The following is a 17,792-nucleotide window of genomic DNA, read 5'->3' as shown; positions in this document are numbered from 1 at the left end:
CGGTCAGTTGGTACTTTAATCGTCACTAACTATGATCAACGAGGCAACTAGCAACAATGTAGATAGTACTAAAGTCATGATCCACTACCCTTCCTGCAACTCTTGTGGACCCTGCATCCCTTTATCAATGGCTAATGTTTTCAATCTGATTGTTAGTGTAGGTTCATTTTCCATTGCCAATTAATTAAGTGCAAATTAAACTGCAGGTGTCCTGTCCACCTGTCATTGGTTAACACTGCTGTTGATTGTGTTTCTGGATGAGGTTATCTGCAGTGTAAACACAGCCGGAGGGGCTGCTTTCTCAAGTGCATTGGGGTCTCTTAAACGATATGAAAACCATGTGTGGTGGGATGGACATGTGTTGCATGTGTAATGTAACATACACACAGTCAGTGACTTCTGTAACCCTTAAATGCCATCTCTGTGAAGTTCTTTCTTCCATTATACTGATCTGTCTGACTTCAAAGTAATTTTAAGATTATATTTAATAAATATCTTGTTCTTATTGTCCACATGTTTCATCCTGTTTGTTCTCTAATATGTAAATGATGCATACTGTATATACCGGTTTAATTCTCATCAATACAATGTTTTCGTATACCACAGGTTGAAAAATCCCAAGCATTAGGTTGACTTTGAACTAACACATTAGCCTAGTGTTATAAATGAAAAGGCAGAAATATGAAAGTTATTGGTACAGGGAAGGATATTTTACATCTCACTCAAAGGTCAGTTGATTTGTGTACATATTGTAAAACCTTGAGTATTTAACTTGGTGTACAAATGGACCCTTTTGGGTCCATTTGTACCACTTATTGCTATGTGCAGTCCTTGGCAAGACAATACACCAGTTCAGTTTGCTTGATTAGTGCAGTACTTCAGTATGAGGTCTTCACATACATTTTCCATTCTTCCCAATTGCCTTCTCATGTTAGAATTTCCTGAAGATGAGGCATTTGTTGTATTCTTCCATCTCAATCTGGAAGAACGTTGCATTTCTCAAGTTAAATGAGGCATATTGTGTCAACTATGTTAGGAGCAAATATGCAAACTGTTCGGCTACTCACCATCCTCTCCATACGCATCCCATTCCCATAGGCTAGTTGTCTCAGCACATCGATATCAGGGAGGCCCCACTCTGCATTCCTGTAGGGGTGAAACGTAGATTATACTGACACCCACACAGCAAAAACCAAGTGATCATGTCTTATTCTGCATATGCCACACTCACATCATTTGTAGCTCTGCATCCAGATCTTCATTAGAGCTTGGTGTAATGATGCCATTAATAGCATATGCCTGGGAAGTGTATTTGAAAGTTAATGGAGGATATGCACTGTGCATCGATTTGTATGGCTGCTGGTGTATGTGCATCAGTACACATGAAATGATTAGATACATGCCCCATATAGCATCAAAAGGCCATTTTGTCTGAGGATCTGACCAGCTCCACTGAATACACCCTAGGGAATGAGATTAAACAACACATGCTTATTATTTACAGGACGTGGACTTTGACATATCCAATCCATTGATGCGGTTTCATTGGTCCACATTCAGTTTGAGGATTAATTAATCAAGCGATGTAGCTGTGTTTTTTAAGATGACTGTACATACCTCGGCTGTTTTGAAGGAGCTATACTGCAGCAAATTGATGGCTATAATAATGTCACAGGAGTTACGGGCAAGGCCTGCCCATTTCTCCCATGATTCACTTGCGTCCAGGTGAACAGGCTGCATCACTGTCTTTGCTTTGGTTGCTGCAATGTACGCCTTGATGCTGTTAAAAACAAGCAATGTGATTTTTCATATTAATACATGATAAAAAACAAAGAGGTAGGAGTGCACATGCACCAATAGTGGGGAGGTGCTGACCACGGGAGATAAACTTGAAAAAAGGAATGAGAGGTCACACAGCTCGTAGTCACGATGCAAACTTTTTATTTTAAAGATGACCAACGTTTCGGCAACAAAATGCCTTCAGGGTAGAAGAACCCCGAAGAAGGCATTTTGTTGCAGAAACGTTGGTCATCTTTAAAATAATAATACATTATAAAAGGTATCCCTTGTAAAAACGCCACGTGCAGCTTTCCACGTAGAAAGAAGAAATGTGGGGGTGTGTGGGTGGGTGTGTGTGAGTGTGTCACAAAATTGTGGAAATTTGTGCAAAACTTTGAATATGTCAATTATTTTAAGCAAACTTTTTAAACTCATCTTTGCTTCTGGGGTCAACAATATTTTGAGATGGGGGTCCGTGGCCAAAATGTTTTGGGGGGTCCTTCACATGTAAAAGTGTGTGCACCATTGATTTTTTTTTGGATTTAGAAGACATTGTAGAATAGACCTCATGAGCTCTTAATGATTTTAATATGCTCAGCAGATTTACAGTGTACACTGTACACACACACACACACACACACACACACACACACACACACACACACACACACACACACACACACACACACACACACACACACACACACACACACAGTAGTACGCACCTCTCATGACATTCGTCTTTGATATCTGACGGCTGCCACTTGACATCAAAGGGGATCTTCTGTGCAAAGCGTGTGACGTGCTGGCCCGTTCCAGAACCCAGCTCTAAGGCAAACAGCTCCCTGTGAGATTGGACCTCCAGGACCTCCTCCAGCACCGAACAGACATCCTCCCAGTTCCTCTCCGCTAGAGGAGACAGCAGCATGCTGGGAGAAGAATGTCTTGTGTTACCACAAGAAGTCATGTCTTGTGTTACCACAAGAAGTCATGTCTTGTGTTACCACATAAAAACTACCGGTATTTACAATTTTTAATCAAGGAATTTAGCAGACACTCTTTACCCAGAGCAAGGAAAACACGAGATAATGCATAAAATGCATAGAAATGGTAATCTAGGATCATATGTAAACCAAGAAGAAATAATCTAAACAGTAGGCCTATATAAAAATAAAATGCTAAAATAATAATGTACATTGAAACTATACAAACTAGGATGCCAGCTCTACAAATGACCTGGCATCTGTCTACATAACATAAAGGCAAAACAATTAGAAACATTGAATGTGTTCTGTTTCTCTCTCAGAGAGACAAAAACTTACTCTGCTGTACCACCACAAGTCGAGGAAATGACTTCTTGGTGGAGGCTGAGGCATGAGCAGATGGGTCCAGAGATTACCTGTTTAAGAGGATTGATTCTCCATGATGTGCCCCTTCACCCCTCAAGTTCTTCACACACACATCCCCCTGGAAAACATGCATGCACAAAATACATACATTAATAAACCAAGTATATTTTTGGTTGGTTATTTATTAATTTATTCTTATATTTATAATTATGGCACATATGGTTACCGTCCTAGATTATAGAAGACCTGTGGCTCTCAAACCTTTCAGACCGTGACCCCCAAAATGAGCATATCTGAACTGGGGACCCCCCATGCACCCTGCCAAACACTTGTAGGAATTGAGGCATTAACAGTCTGACTCGTCGGTTCCACAGATAAATATTGTTACAAAAATGCAGATCAACAAGCTCACAAGTTTGTAGTTCTATTTGTGCCTGTTTTTATATTATTGGACAAAACAATTAAGAAAAAATAAATCATGTGGGGACCGACCCACAGGTTGAGAAGCACTGACCTAGACCTTTAATACCTTATAAAATGTATATAACGGTATAGTATGGACCACCGTAATTACATGCCCATTGCCCCATGGCATTGGCGCATTGCCCACTGCCCAGTGCCCTAACACTGTTGTCCATGTCCTGTTAATAAAGTTGTGAGCCGCAGCCAGATTGGTTTGCGTCATGCACTGCATTGTGGGTAGGTCAGGAATAGAGCGGAGGACGCCATGTGCTTTTGAGGAGAAGGATCTGAACGTAGACCAGCGCGGATCAGAGTGGATTTTGGGGAACTTTATATTAAATAAATTAGGATGTATTGCACGAGACGCTGTATACGGACCGTGCTGCGGATCTCAGCTAATCTACACCGGTATGTAACGTTAAGATAAGCGGGTGTCAGTGTCAGTGTGCTGGAGCTGGAGAAGCTATAGTATGGTTGTATGGGGTCTTGTTGCTATGAAAAGACCCCAGTCATTGCTACTCAGACATCTGTGTTGTTCAAGGACAGAAGACCGCCAACTCGTTTCATTGTAGAATTATAAACACTAGTCGGAGTTTACGTAGGTAACTTGAAGTGCCCGAGCAGAGCAGACCATCTGCACTGAAGAAATCCCCGGCAGTTTGACAGTTAGCCTGTCCGGTGGCTAACTCAACTGTCAACCATTAGCGATGCTTTGCTAACTGTAAAGTCTTATTTTAAGACGAGTTCTCTGAGCCAAGTTATGTTGGAACTGCACTTGTATTTTTACTTGATTTAAATGACTGTAAATTATCCCCCCCTCGATCCCTCTCCATGTCCGATCCCTGTAACTAGATGTGCAGCCAAGGTCATGCTCATTTGACTTAGTAGTGTTATAGTGTTGTGTGATTTTAAATGCATAACCGTTATAGCTGACTTCACCAAAGGTTTCAGTTTTGCATGAACTGAAAAGTTAATGTCTCGATTAATTGAATACACAGACACGACCTCAATGAAAATAAGCTCTGGATTTGGGGGGCTTTATAGCAATTGGCATCCTTTTGTAATTTGTATAAATCTGTAGTTCTGTACTGATGTACCTGTTTTGCAAACTGATCTTAATTTATACTTGAATTAATCAAATCTATCAGTTCTTAAGCACACTGGTACAATCATTATTAAAAATGTGTTTTGTTCTATCTATGGACGTAAATGCTGGATGCAAGCCAAAAAAGAGGAGATCCTTAGATGAGATATCCATGCATCATCATGTAATCATTTGGGTCATACATTCATTCCACAGGCAAGACCTTCAGAGGCAGACACCAGCACTTTGTGCTTTTAGGTTACTGAAGACCAGTCCAGCAGTTCATTGTGATGCTGCCCTCGCCACCCCTCCACTAGATGGAGCTCCCAAACAATACCCAGACAAAATTCGACAGCTGGTCAATGACATAGCCAGCCTCACTTTATTAGAGGTTTCAGACCTCAATGAGCTCCTCAAGGTATGTGAAATATCCGGACTGAACCTGAAACCATGTTAAGTACGGTGATAATTATTGGCACCATGGATGATATTATAAACACCGCTCTGACATACGTTTTGTCACAGAAAACCCTCAATATTCAAGATGTTGGAATGATGCCGATGGGAGCTATGACTGCAGCAGCGCCTGTTCAGGTGAGTTAAATGATCATCACACCATGGAGTACTTCATTATATTCTTTAACCCATTCATTAGAATACCAGAATGTTCCCCCCAGGTCCAATCCTGTGACCTCGGAAGGGTCGGCATCAGGTATTCCTGAACATAACCCTCAGTTGACTGTGAAATGTAACCTTATTCCTAAACTTAACCTCAGTAAAACTATGCCTAAACCTAACCTTATTCCTAAACGTCACCTCGTTAAACTATGCCTAACACGGCCTAGACTTATTCCTAACCTCGGTAAAAATCAATACAAGAAGAAGAAACGCCAGAGGTGAGTTGTCTGCGGAACAAAATGGGGCGAGCGTTCTGGTTATCATCCATTATACTTAATTTATATAACTCCATTGAACTGTGACTGTGGTGCTTGCTGGAAATAACCTATCTGAGCTTAAAGATCAGCTATATTTGGCGAGTGGAGCAATACAGTCCGCTTGTATGACAAAGTATAAATCAGACTGGATTTACATTTCATGGCTATATAACTACTCTCATGCCATGTGGTCAGTATTTCACAAGGTGTTGGTTCTAGTCATTTAAGCAAGCAGAAGCAAATGGGGAATCCAAATAAAATGTATAATCCCACTTCATTTTACCCTGTGTATTCCCAGGCCCCAGAAGAGGACGACGTCCCAGTCAAGAAAGAGAAGACTGTTTTTACTGTGAAATTGACAGAACTGAAAGCAGCTGAGAAAGTCAAACTTATAAAAGAAGTGAAGAACTGCATCCAAGGCTTGAATCTAGTGCAGGTAGGTGTTTTTATTTCAGTTTATTAAGAATAGTAGTTTTTAATGTATTAACTCTCCCAGGCTATATATTAGTCTATCACAAATGTTTCTTCAATATATGGGACCACAATGGTGTTATCCTTTTAGCCCAAGTGTTTTAACTGTACACTACCTCTGTTCATAAAGCAATCAATCAACATAGTTGAACAGGTTGTTGTACTGCATTCTGGGAAATGTTTGAAACCATCTTTAAGTCTGACGTCATTTTGTAACGTAGGACTTTACGTTCGGGTCCAAGTGGCACCCGGGAGTCCATGACAAAGAAAATATATGATGTGGAGACAATAAAGACTATAATTATTATTTTTTGATGGTGGTAACTACATTTGCTCAATACAATATTTCGGGGGCATATTAGAATTTGTGCAGTATTGCATTAATACGATGTCTAATGGAGGATTTAGTTGACACAATGCAATAAAAGGAAAGTGGTAAAATGAGACTTTAGTGGTTGTTCTAGTCTCGGATCGGTTCAAACACCGCTCCTAAGGACCCGGAAGTGGATCTGGAGGAGGCGCTCGCGGCTTAAATAGTAAATACCGAATTAACTCAATGGATGTAGAGCGTTTAATTGTAATTGAGGGGAAATGCTTACACTCAAAAGTTAATTGCAGTGCTTAATCACAAAATGACTGCTGGAATACATTAAAGGGGGTAGGTGATAAGGTTTTGTAAAGTTTAAGCTCTGATTGCAATCATGTTACTTTCCTGACATAAGCACTACATCACGGATGTCACATGTGTGCCCCAGATAATGTTACGTTTGTGATGTTCAACCTCCATCTACCCATACCAGCTTTAATATAAGATCACAGGAGACAGACCTCCATAAATATAATTTAGCACCTTTTATTTTTAGTGTTCCAATTTTGTCTACCTTTTTTATCATAACTTGCAATTTCACCAGTTTATCCTGTATGAGTTTTCCCTCCTGATTGGATAAAGTCTGTATCCCTGGCCGACCTGAAAATGTACCTCCCAATTGCTAAAGAGCTAGAGAGTTTGGGAGACCTGTTACTGAACAAACACTATAGCACTTATTATCGTAATACAGAGCTATTCAACACTCATTCGTAAAATATATCACTTAACCCCCTTTAAACATCATGGATTGATACTAATGAGTTATTGATGGAAGAGTCTCAGAGGGCGGAATTTAACTTTAAACGTTATTTATAGTTCTGCATGTGTGAGTTCTGTACAGGTTGTTGCGGGCCAGTTATTTCTAGTACTGCTGCACAGTGCATGTCATTTTACACAATCCCATACGAGGTCACTGAGGTTGCTTGCACAGTTTCTTTGATTCAAACAGTCTTAAACATAATACATACAAGTCAACATAACAAATATATCAACTGACTTCCCATCCAATAATCAAAATCATGCATTTGTCAATCGGATACATTTTCTTATGATTCATTTATTTTAGAACCACTTCTGTAAAAATGTCCATGTATCCCATTTTTCACTGTGCATGAGACATGGAAGGAAAAGGAAATGCTCTGTATCTTTTGCTCTGCTCAATAAAAAGTCTCAGTCTACCATTACACCGGCAGAGATCAAAACTAAACTAGACGACTTAGCTATGTCTTGAAATACTTCAATTATAGATGGGTAGTGCATCTGTTTTGATGACATGATCTCTGTGATTTAGTGATCATTCTGGTGGTGCATTTACATGCCTCAAAATAATTCATTGTAGGCTACCATGTACAGTACATACAATGCTCACTCTAAAGTGATATATTTGGTCAGAAGATCACCATGGCGTTGTTCAAAACCTTTGAAACTGAGAATCAGGTACATTTTAGCCCCAATTCACCTTTAATATAATCTCATGATTCATGAAGAATGGATGTGTGGTACCAGCAATCTCACCTAATTTGTCGGAACTGCCAATCATCAAATCCTTCAGGATAAATCAGGGTTTACTCCTGTCTCTTACTATGTGTATGTATCTCTTTTCTGTCTATAAAGGGAGTGGACTAGCTGTGCAACGTGTTGAGGTTGTAGATCTCACTATTTTCTGTGTTCTGTCTCTCCTCACTCAGGCGAAGAAGCTGGTAGAGGCCCTTCCGCAGGAGATCCGGGCCAATGTGTCCAAAGAGGAGGCAGAGAAATTGAAAGCAGCCCTGGAGGCGGCAGGTGGCACCGTGGTGCTGGAGTAGATCTGCACAGCCGCCTGACTCTCCACTTTATTCCTTATTTCTGTTTGTCCTTTTTTTTATACATTGAAGAAGAAAGGCACCTGGGAGGGATGAAGCAAATGCCTTTGGACGTTTCCCACTTGCTTTATCAGAGGTGCGGCGGGACAGAACTCGGACTGAACTTTGCAGGCTGCTAACCTGAGCACAGTGACCGCCCGCTGTCTGCTTGTCCATGTGTCAACTCGTCTATTTGTCTCATACTGTTCGTAGCCTGTGAGCTACAGAAATGCTGGCCCTGGGTTGCCAAGTAAGTCGGTGGTCATTTTGTCTGTATCTACTGTAACTCGCCATGAGGGTCGTTATGAACATCTGCCTATAGGGACACTCGTACTATTACCTGTGGGGAAAATAAACAATGAGTACACGAGAAGATAGAGCTGTGTCTTTCTGTGGCTAATTAATAACTTCAAACCACAGGTGTTTTTCAAGGGAATTAATTATGTGATTAAAGTAAACCTATTAATTTTCTTTCATGTATTCTTACATGGTTCATTTACGGTTGATTAATCTGGGTACAAAGAAGTTGGTCTAGTGATAAAAATCCGGGCTCGAAATTGCAACCGTTTTGTCACCTACAGTATGCATATGTATATTTGCTAGTTCCCTCAGTATGTGCCTTGTGAACTGAGTTCAGCTGACAATAGGCTCTACTAGGGATGACCTTTTACGCAGAGTCTGGTAGTCGATGGTCACTGAGGGGGGCGCTTGTTTTACAGGAGACCGGATTAAGGTTTGTGAAGGGTCCGTTAAAATGACCGGATTAAGGTTGGTGAGGGGTCCGTTAAAACGACCGGATTAAGGTTGGTGATGCGCTGCTCCGTGCTTGCGGTTATGGTTAGGTTAGGGTTTGAGGTAGGTTGTCCGGACCAATGGTATGTCGGAAAGCATGCACCCATATAAAATGCTAGTACGCTACGCCGTAGCGTACTAGCATTTTATATGGGTGCATGCTTTTCGCTGATTGGACGCTTGTTTTACAGTGCCGTAGCGGCTACAAGCGTCCAATCAGCGCCCATCGAAAACAGAGGCTCTGCGTAAAAGGTAGTCCCGTAGGCTCTAGGAAAGCTGGTGCATGTAAATGGTGCATTTATATAGCGCCTTTATCCAAGGCGCTTTATATTGTGCATCAATTCACACACTCATACACCGATGGTGGCGGAAACCATGCAAGGCACCAACCAGCACATCAGGAGCAATTAGGTGTTCAGTGTCTTGCTCAAGGACACTTCGATACTAACTCTGGGGGAGCCTGGATTCGAACTGGCGACCTTGCAGTTACCATCCGGTAACTCTACCCCTGAGCCACTGCCGCCCCTACTGAGGGGCATGTAGTGTGGAGATGGTTTGCACATTGGCACATGTCATAGAATGCACAGACATTCCTTTGTTTTCTGTGTGATCTTCATCAGACAGCTTGACATTCATTCTCCCATCAGTCCCTTACAATGTATATTTACATTGCGCCACTGCTACCAAGTAATAAAAACTGTTACATTTCGAGTCCTGGATATGCAAACTAGAAATCTAAGTTTATTGAAGAAAAAGTTTAGTGTGTTGAACATACTGCCGTCCCTACATGTCAGTCTGTTCACAGCTTTGACTATATGTTGTGAATAAATTGTCAATTTCCCTGTTAACGGTTATCTTTTTTTTGTTTGTTTAATGTTTAGAAATGTTAGTCATTGTAATGGTTCTGCATCAATTATTCTAAACCTCATTGTGTAGATAAAAAGTTGACATTAGTTGGGGAGACCAATCTCTTTTCCAGGGAATAGTTTCTAGGCTTTTCAAATCGAACCGCACTTTAAAATGCTTCAAAATGCGAGAATAAATGAACTTTGGCAGAAAATAACCGTGCAATGATAATTGTTGTTGGATTATTATCTAAAAAAAGTTTCTTCAAGTTGATTTTCAGTTTAATGGAATCCAATGATATGCTTGGAAATTAGATGAACTACAGTATGCTTTGAAAAGATGCCACACCACCAGTATGGTCTTTAGATTATGGATGTCCCAATCACCTTTTTTTTGTTCCTGATCCGATTCCTATCATTTGATTTTGAGTATCTGCTAAATGCCGATACAGATTTTTCCCGATACGATGTTTATATTTTCATAGAACACTGCCATATCAAAATATCCCAAATCTCAGACAATATCCAGTCTAATATGATATGGATATAATATTGATACTAGGCATGTCCCGATCACGTTTGTTGCTCCCGATCCTATTCCGATAATTTTAAAATGACGTGATCTGCTCTGATTTCCGATCACTTGATCGGATCGGTACAACCCTAGTCATAATCCTTTGTCAATCTTCTAAACTGATAATATCAAGTCACTGTTACCCAGTGCATATGTGGATACTGTTCTGCTGCTGATAACCACTAGATGTCATCAAAAACATGTTGGACAGGTCTACAAACAAGACCCTGATTAAATGAAAATGTATTGACAAATGCTAAAACTATAGGAATAATCCACTGGTGTCGTTTTTAGGCAAAGACATACATTACTACCAGTCACTTATGGGGTAGAATATTATTCACCATGTACTTTTAAATGTTTTTGGCCTAATGTAGGTACATTCGCTGGTTCGCTGTACACAGTAAGATTGTCAAGTGTGTTATCTACTGTGTAAAATTGTAAATGCAGGAATTTAATTAACCTATTTTGAAGAATAACATTAACCTAACATTAACCTAACATGGCATTGCTCAGAGTGAGTATCCAATTACTATATAGTATCGTATGTTTCTATCATGTCGTGCAGTTCCCTGCTTCAAGACCATGTCAACACATTTGTGCCAAACTCCCCCATTCACACTGCCTATTTAAAGTCATGATGTCATGCCTGAACCACTTTCAACTTGCTGTCTATTCTGGGCATGTTATTATCAAAATTGTCCAAAATACAGCAAATAGCAGATCTGCAAGGTCAACAATTCTATTTTCAAGAATCTGCACTATAGTTATGAGAAACTTTGGAATAGTAATCCTGAGTGGGACAGTGTTGGCAACTTGGCAGTGCTTACTGCTTACACACTTTGTCTTCTCTCTGCATTTCTCCAAACTCTCTGACCTGACCTATGACCTGCAGTTCTGTTGAGGTGAGTAGGCTGTAGTGCAGTAATTTAGGCATTCTGAAGTATGATACTACTACTGAGATGCCTACAGTGTTTCAGCCTACTGACTTTGGCAGCTGGCGTGGCATAGGCTACCACATTCACAAAACTACAGCAGTATAGCCTACTTAAGGGTTAAGGCTGGCTTTACTATTTTTGTATCAGTCACGTACACTTGGGGCCTAACCAGCTGCACCCCTTTCTTGGCACCATGGAGACGGAGTTGATCTGACACACACACCACCACTGGAGCAGCACGCAAGTGGCATTGGAAGGCTACTTGAGAAAACAAATTTGAATTCACTTTTACAATAAGTAATAGGCTAAGGCTACCCTTATTTTCAATCATTTTGTCCATCATGATTCATGTATGTGATATAATGATGAACATGGCCAGCAATCAACAACAGCATTGGAGTGGAATAACAACAACGCTATGCGAGGCCGGAAGTGGACGGACACAGACACAGTAGGAGTCAAGACGCGACGCGTTCTTCGGATCTGTTCAACTTGAATGAACGTTAATTTCAAGTTCAACTTCCATCATAATGCAAGAGAAGCGCTTCTCTCGCTGGTATTTTGGCGGAGTTGCCAGCAGCGCAGCCGCCTGTCTAACACACCCATTGGATTTGATCAAGGTAAAAACTAACGAATTTTAAAGTAGGCCACCTACCACTGAGTAACCAAACCTTTCAGATTATGAAGCCACGGAGTCGCCAACAGTTTCCATTTTCCAATGTTTCAATCTAGCTTTCAATCTAGCGACTTCAATGACCTTCTTAAAACCTTCTGGGGCCTATAGGCTATTCCAGCTGTTCCTCGCGCGGATTAGGCTACTTAAACCACTAATTTTAAATCTTTACAAAGGCTATATTTTAGTTTAGTTTGAGTTTATTGCTACCTGAGATTTCTACAATATTTATCCGTGTATGTTAATGTGTTGATGACTACACAAATCATGGGATCCTCCTATGCTTTATGCCCAGGCCAGGTGTTTGGAGAGTCCTTATTTGACCTTGTGTAGAACTTTGTGTTAAATTGAATAAGAACAGTGACAAAAGCAAACTATACCTACAGTCATACACACGATAACATTACAACATAATAAAATGAGAAACTTTAATAAAACAAGAACAAAATAAAGAATGTAAACTCTCAAGTAAAATTAGTAGGATATACAGAACAGTTCATGATCATAGAAAGCTACCTTACATGTCAGTGAGGTGGTAAGCAGGTATACATCAAGGGGTTGTTATCCCGTGTGTGTGTGTGTGTGTGTGTGTGTGTGTGTGTGTGTGTGTGCAGTGTATAGTACAGATGTGTCAGTCAGTGGGATTGCCCCATTTGTTCCCTTGAGCCTTAAAATGTTTGTTGTAAATGGTGCATTTATATAGCGCCTTTATCCAAGGCGCTTTACATAGATTTTGCATTACATTTGCACTCACATTCAAACACCGATGGCAGCGGAAACCATGCAAGGCACCAACCAGCACATCAGGAGCAATTAGGGGTTCAGACTTCAGAGTCTTGCTCAAGGACACTTCGACACTAACTCTGGTGGAGCCCGGGTTTGAACTGGCAACCTTGCGGTTACCATCCAGCCACTCTACCCTTGAGCCACTGCCGTTGTGCGGAGTAGGCCTATCTTCTGTATCATTGCTTGGATTCACTTGTATGTGGTTTGTTATTTTAGGTGCACTTACAGACGCAGCAGGAGGTGAGGATGAGGATGAGTGGGATGGTGGTGAGCGTTGTGAGGAGAGAGGGATACTTGGCCCTCTACAACGGTCTGAGTGCGGCCCTTTGTCGGCAGGTGAATGGACATGCACGTGCACATGGGCAATTTAGCAACCATATTATTTCAGTTGCATAAATCAAGTCAATCAATGTTTATCCCTTGAAACAACAATTTGTTTAAAATGGCTGCTTCTCCTTTCCGATAGATGACATATTCTCTGTCTCGGTTTGCCATTTATGAGACCGTGAGGGATATGCAGAGCTGCCAGAACAAAGGCGATATGCCTTTTTATCAGAAGGTCCTGCTAGGGGCCTTTGCAGGTATGTGACGCTACATAGGCTACAGGTACCTTCTTCAGTTCTTTTAGGTCTTGTCATGTCTGATGGCTGTGTTGACGATTCGTGTAATCTTGTCCCGCAGGTTTTGCAGGAGGTTTCATTGGGACGCCAGCTGACATGATAAATGTCCGGTGAGTGATGTTTTGAGATAAATTGTACATAACCTCTTCTTATCTGTGGAAGTATTGAACAGATCAGTGATTGATGATCAACTGGCCAACTGGCCATGGCAATTAAATTTGTAATAGCAAATTTCATACACAATGGCAATTCAAAGTGCTTTACATAGTCATAAAATGGTATTAAAAGGCTAAATTTAAAAAGCATAATAGAATGAATCATTTGGTCTGTGTTTTGTGGATTTATTGTTCTTTTTTTGTCAGTATTTTAATATTGTCTGACTGGGCTATGATTTTATACTGCTGTTGCAGCAATACCACAACAACAGATGGCAATAAAACTACTATTATATAGCCCTGCTAGTAAAGTATTTCTAATTCAATGGACTCCAAATTTGACTCAAAATCATCACGTCTCATTAGTGTATTTGCATTAGTTTGTTCAGTGACAGTTTAACACTTTACATCAAATGCTTTTCATTCGACTTCTGTCCAGCATGCAGAATGACGTCAAGTTGCCAGTAGAGCTCAGGAGAAAGTGAGTATTTGGAAACATTAGTCCACAGTATTACGCATAGTTTGAAATATTTTACAGTCCCATTCATGAAAGGAATATTGTATATTTGTATGCAAATCAGCACATTGTGAGTTTTGTCCCACCAGTTATGCGCATGCACTAGACGGACTGTTTCGAGTTTGGAGCAAAGGTAAGGTAATTAATTTAAGGATACCTAACCTAATGTCACCATAAAACAACAGAATATCGTTGCTGTCAGGCAGAAGCTTTGAATCTTCACATTCACAGTCCAGGACCATCTACAAGCTCACAACATGATGCATTGTAGATGCTATTGTGAGCTTGTAGATCTGCTATTTTCACTAATGCAATTGTACATGGCCAAAGTAGGGATGCCAGGTTGAAAGTGGCTCCGTATGTCTTTGGTTCTATAAATACACTGATATAAGAAAATATTCTATAAAAACAATGATTCAGCCTCTAGACTTATAGCTGCTACTTTTGATGCTTTTGAATTTGAGTCCTGAAAAGTAACAGAGGAGAACAGATGAGGTTTTTCCAGAAAACCTAGATTAGGATTTAGAAGGCGTTTAGATTTTGATCTTCTGACAATATAGCATAACCACTGGACCATTTTATTCCAGAAGGATTGAAGAAACTGTTCTCTGGAGCCACGATGGCTTCTAGTAGAGGTGCTCTCGTCACTGTGGGACAGGTGAGGATATGGTCGAGAAATGACAGTTACCGTTTGTGTGTCCCCCGAGGGTCCCCGGAACATCCGGACCCTCAGGAACATGGCCAGGGGAGCGAGCCTGTTCTGGCGAGCCTTCCCGCGTCCGAAACGGTAGAGAAATGACAGTTATCGTGTTGCAGCTCTCCGTGCTCATCTGTGCTGGGACGCACATACATACATACAGTACATAATACATAAACATAGGGACACACAAAGCTCCGTAATGGAGCGAAGGCACCGCTCAAAAACTGGCCAAATTGTCAAATAATAATAAGAAAGAGGCACAAAAAACCGCAAGGCGAGGTGTTGTGAGCTTGTAGCTCTGCTATTTTCACAATATTTATCCGTGGAACTGAGTCACACAAAATGTTATACCTGAATTCCAGGGGGCCATTCCAAGTGCTTGTCAGGGTGGTGGGTGGGTCCCCAAATATGATTATTTATTTTGGGGGGTTTATGAACCACTTTCCTTAGATCTACAGGCTCTAGATCTAAGGCAGTGGTTCTATTGTTGTGTCCTTGCAGCTGGCTTGTTATGACCAGTCCAAACAGCTGGTTCTGGCCACTAGCTACATGGAGGACAACATCCTCACACACTTCTTGGCCAGTGTCTTTGCGGTGAGTAAATGACTTCCCACCATCATGGTCTTTCTTGATCCAGTACACTTCAACAGTAAGAATCAATGTCAAAAGCTTTCTTATCCCCTTTTTCTACACAGGGGGCCTGTACAACCATCCTGTGCCAACCACTGGATGTTGTTAAAACTAGAATGATGAATTCAGCAGAAGAATACAGGGTGAGTCTGTTTTCTGACCGGTCTTGTATTATAATTATACAGTGTTATTATAAGCAGATAATTTATAATGCATCGTATAAGTATATTTATAATGCATTATAGACATGGACTTCATAGGAAGTGTTACCGAAATGTTACAACAAGCGTATCATGTCTACTGCGTCTGCTTCCATGTTTTATGATTTATTGCGTTCCTTCTTAGGTGATCAATGTGGTTTCAGCTTGTCTTTGCTCAGGCATAAATGTTTAATTGCTGGCACTAACTAGAGAACTACACAGGTTAACATTCCCCAGCTTCTGCTTATTTCTTTATTTTGGTTTCAGGGTGTTTTTCACTGCCTGACAGAAACGGCAAAGCTGGGTCCCAGGGCATTCTATAAGGTAGAATCTAACACCAAGTCCTGACGTCACTTACTCATCCCCATGGTCACGGAAGTAATTTCTCTATGGAGTATGGGTCATCTTAGAATCGTCTCATATATGAATTGTGGTTAAAAAATAAACAAATTGTCCTGCCACTATTGTCGAGGAGGGGGCTCTGTATAGTTTACAATAGTCATATTTGATACTGTCGGTTTCTGGTGAGCGGTTAATGTTTTTGCTGTCGTAAATCGCCAGGCTCATGTCATTATTTTTGGAACACAGTTCTTATATGACTATATTAAAGATGTCTATGAGAATTCAGAATGGGGGAAAAACGTAACCCATGTAGGATGCGTAAATTATGTCAGACTTTGATGCTCTATTAATGAGATGATTATAATGTTCCAAATAATCCCTTTCATTGTTAAACACATGTTCTGTTCTCATTTTACTTGCTTTCAATATTCCTCTGAAAAATGTAAAGCTCTAACTTCACTATTTGTGTGTCCATGAAGGGTCTCGTTCCAGCTGCTATCCGCCTCATCCCTCACACAGTTCTGACCTTCATGTTTCTGGAACAGCTCAGGCTGCACTTTGGTACCGTGGTTGTAGCCTGAGAGGGATTTGTGGCACTTTGACGGATGTCAGACTCCAAGCCAAGGCCATTACTTTGTTGGCCATTCGACAAACTAGTACACACATTGAAATTCCAGGAGTTATCATTCAGAAATTGACCCAGGGTCCATTTTTACTTTCAGAGTTGACTCGACACTTACATTTACTGTGTGTACAGTGGCAGCAAAGAGGGGACACGTTCCACTCCCAAAAACCCAATCTAACTAGACCCGACCGGAATGCCCCAGTAAACGATTTCAATTTTCATGGGTTCTGCTGTGAATGGACTCATTGACCACATTGTCTCATTAAAGTTAGTAATATGGAATATCAGTGACCGAGCACTTTAGTATTTTATTTGCATTGTGAGTGATTGTACAATGAATAGATATGAAAGGATTAGGCACAGATGAAGAAGTTTAAAATACTTTTTTCATTTCATTGCTTTTTTCTTTTCTTTCTTTTTTCATTTATTTTGTTTTACTTTCAACTGTCTTAATCTGTCTGTAATTTTCCAGAGTAATCTTAATTTAACTTGTGTAGTCATTCTTGCCCTGTAGAGGGCAGTATTACACCAGTCAATTACAGCTGTGTCTGTCACCTGTCACGTACATTAGTAATGCCTACTTGTAATAGTGTCTTTATGTGTAATAGTGCAGATATATAATATTGTGATTAGTATCAGAGAGAGCTTTTGTAATTATTTATTAAATACTGTCCAGGTTTATATGCTGTATACCGGTATGCATATTTTCACATTTCCAGATTTGTTGGATTTTGTTAAAGTATTCACTTGAGTCTAAATCAGCAGTAGTGTAACATCTTCGAGTCAAAAGTGATCAATACATAAAGAGTATTATTCTTATAAATGTTTGGCTGTGTTGTTCCTGCTCTTTACCTAATGGGCCTGATATCTTATGAACCCATTGAAACCGTATACAGTGTCATTTTAGAGTTTAACCAATAACCATTATTTTATAGTCTACTTTGGTTATTCAAGAATAGCAGATATACAAGCGTGCCACTTTGTGCCGATCTATTTGCTGATCTGTTGAATATATAGCCTAATATATATCATTTATATTTAACGTGAACATTTTTAACTAAAATCTTTGCTTCTGGGGGTCCCTGGAACAAAATAGTTTGAGATCTG

The 17,792-nt window shown here is 40.4% G+C and overlaps 3 protein-coding genes across 3 annotated transcripts; 2 read left to right on the top strand and 1 right to left on the bottom strand.

The window, feature by feature from the left end:
• Window positions 1-931: 931 nt before the first annotated feature.
• Window positions 932-2,707, bottom strand: LOC308323688 (methyltransferase-like 26 B; the record flags this gene model as incomplete). The annotated part of the gene is made up of 6 exons (XM_080775472.1): window positions 932-979; window positions 1,068-1,146; window positions 1,232-1,299; window positions 1,404-1,463; window positions 1,618-1,780; window positions 2,505-2,707. 6 exons carry the CDS (start codon window positions 2,705-2,707, stop codon window positions 932-934), a joined length of 621 nt encoding a protein of 206 aa, XP_080631598.1.
• Window positions 2,708-3,839: 1,132 nt separating this feature from the next.
• On the top strand, window positions 3,840-8,665 carry mrpl12 (mitochondrial ribosomal protein L12). Its single transcript, XM_080776875.1, has 5 exons — window positions 3,840-3,998; window positions 4,891-5,092; window positions 5,200-5,268; window positions 5,908-6,045; window positions 8,136-8,665. The coding sequence occupies exons 1-5, from the start codon at window positions 3,940-3,942 to the stop codon at window positions 8,250-8,252; spliced, it is 585 nt and encodes a 194-aa protein (XP_080633001.1). The 5' UTR covers window positions 3,840-3,939; the 3' UTR covers window positions 8,253-8,665.
• A 2,997-nt stretch (window positions 8,666-11,662) lies between these two features.
• Window positions 11,663-17,582, top strand: slc25a10a (solute carrier family 25 member 10a). The gene is made up of 11 exons (XM_080775749.1): window positions 11,663-12,057; window positions 13,113-13,232; window positions 13,363-13,477; window positions 13,578-13,626; window positions 14,111-14,152; window positions 14,278-14,321; window positions 14,776-14,846; window positions 15,390-15,482; window positions 15,584-15,661; window positions 15,986-16,042; window positions 16,540-17,582. Exons 1-11 carry the CDS (start codon window positions 11,968-11,970, stop codon window positions 16,639-16,641), a joined length of 861 nt encoding a protein of 286 aa, XP_080631875.1. The 5' UTR covers window positions 11,663-11,967; the 3' UTR covers window positions 16,642-17,582.
• Window positions 17,583-17,792: the final 210 nt, after the last annotated feature.

This window comes from Protomyctophum bolini (assembly GCF_963924005.1).
Source record: "Protomyctophum bolini genome assembly, chromosome: 11".
In the NCBI taxonomy this organism is placed as follows: Eukaryota; Metazoa; Chordata; class Actinopteri; order Myctophiformes; family Myctophidae; genus Protomyctophum; species Protomyctophum bolini.
The sequence above is the reverse complement of the archived record's forward strand: the minus strand, read 5'-3'. Positions and strand labels throughout refer to the sequence as shown.

Bases quoted from the DNA above. Each gene is read 5' to 3' on its own strand.
- mrpl12 (XM_080776875.1), top strand. From the start codon at position 3,940: ATGTATTGCACGAGACGCTGTATACGGACCGTGCTGCGGATCTCAGCT. The intron at 3,999-4,890 runs GTATGTAACGTT...TTCATTCCACAG, and splicing joins ATCTCAGCTAATCTACACCG to GCAAGACCTTCAGAGGCAGA. The intron at 5,269-5,907 runs GTGAGTTAAATG...GTGTATTCCCAG, and splicing joins CTGCAGCAGCGCCTGTTCAG to GCCCCAGAAGAGGACGACGT.
- slc25a10a (XM_080775749.1), top strand. From the start codon at position 11,968: ATGCAAGAGAAGCGCTTCTCTCGCTGGTATTTTGGCGGAGTTGCCAGC. The intron at 14,153-14,277 runs GTGAGTATTTGG...TTGTCCCACCAG, and splicing joins CCAGTAGAGCTCAGGAGAAA to TTATGCGCATGCACTAGACG. The intron at 15,483-15,583 runs GTGAGTAAATGA...TTTTCTACACAG, and splicing joins TCTTGGCCAGTGTCTTTGCG to GGGGCCTGTACAACCATCCT.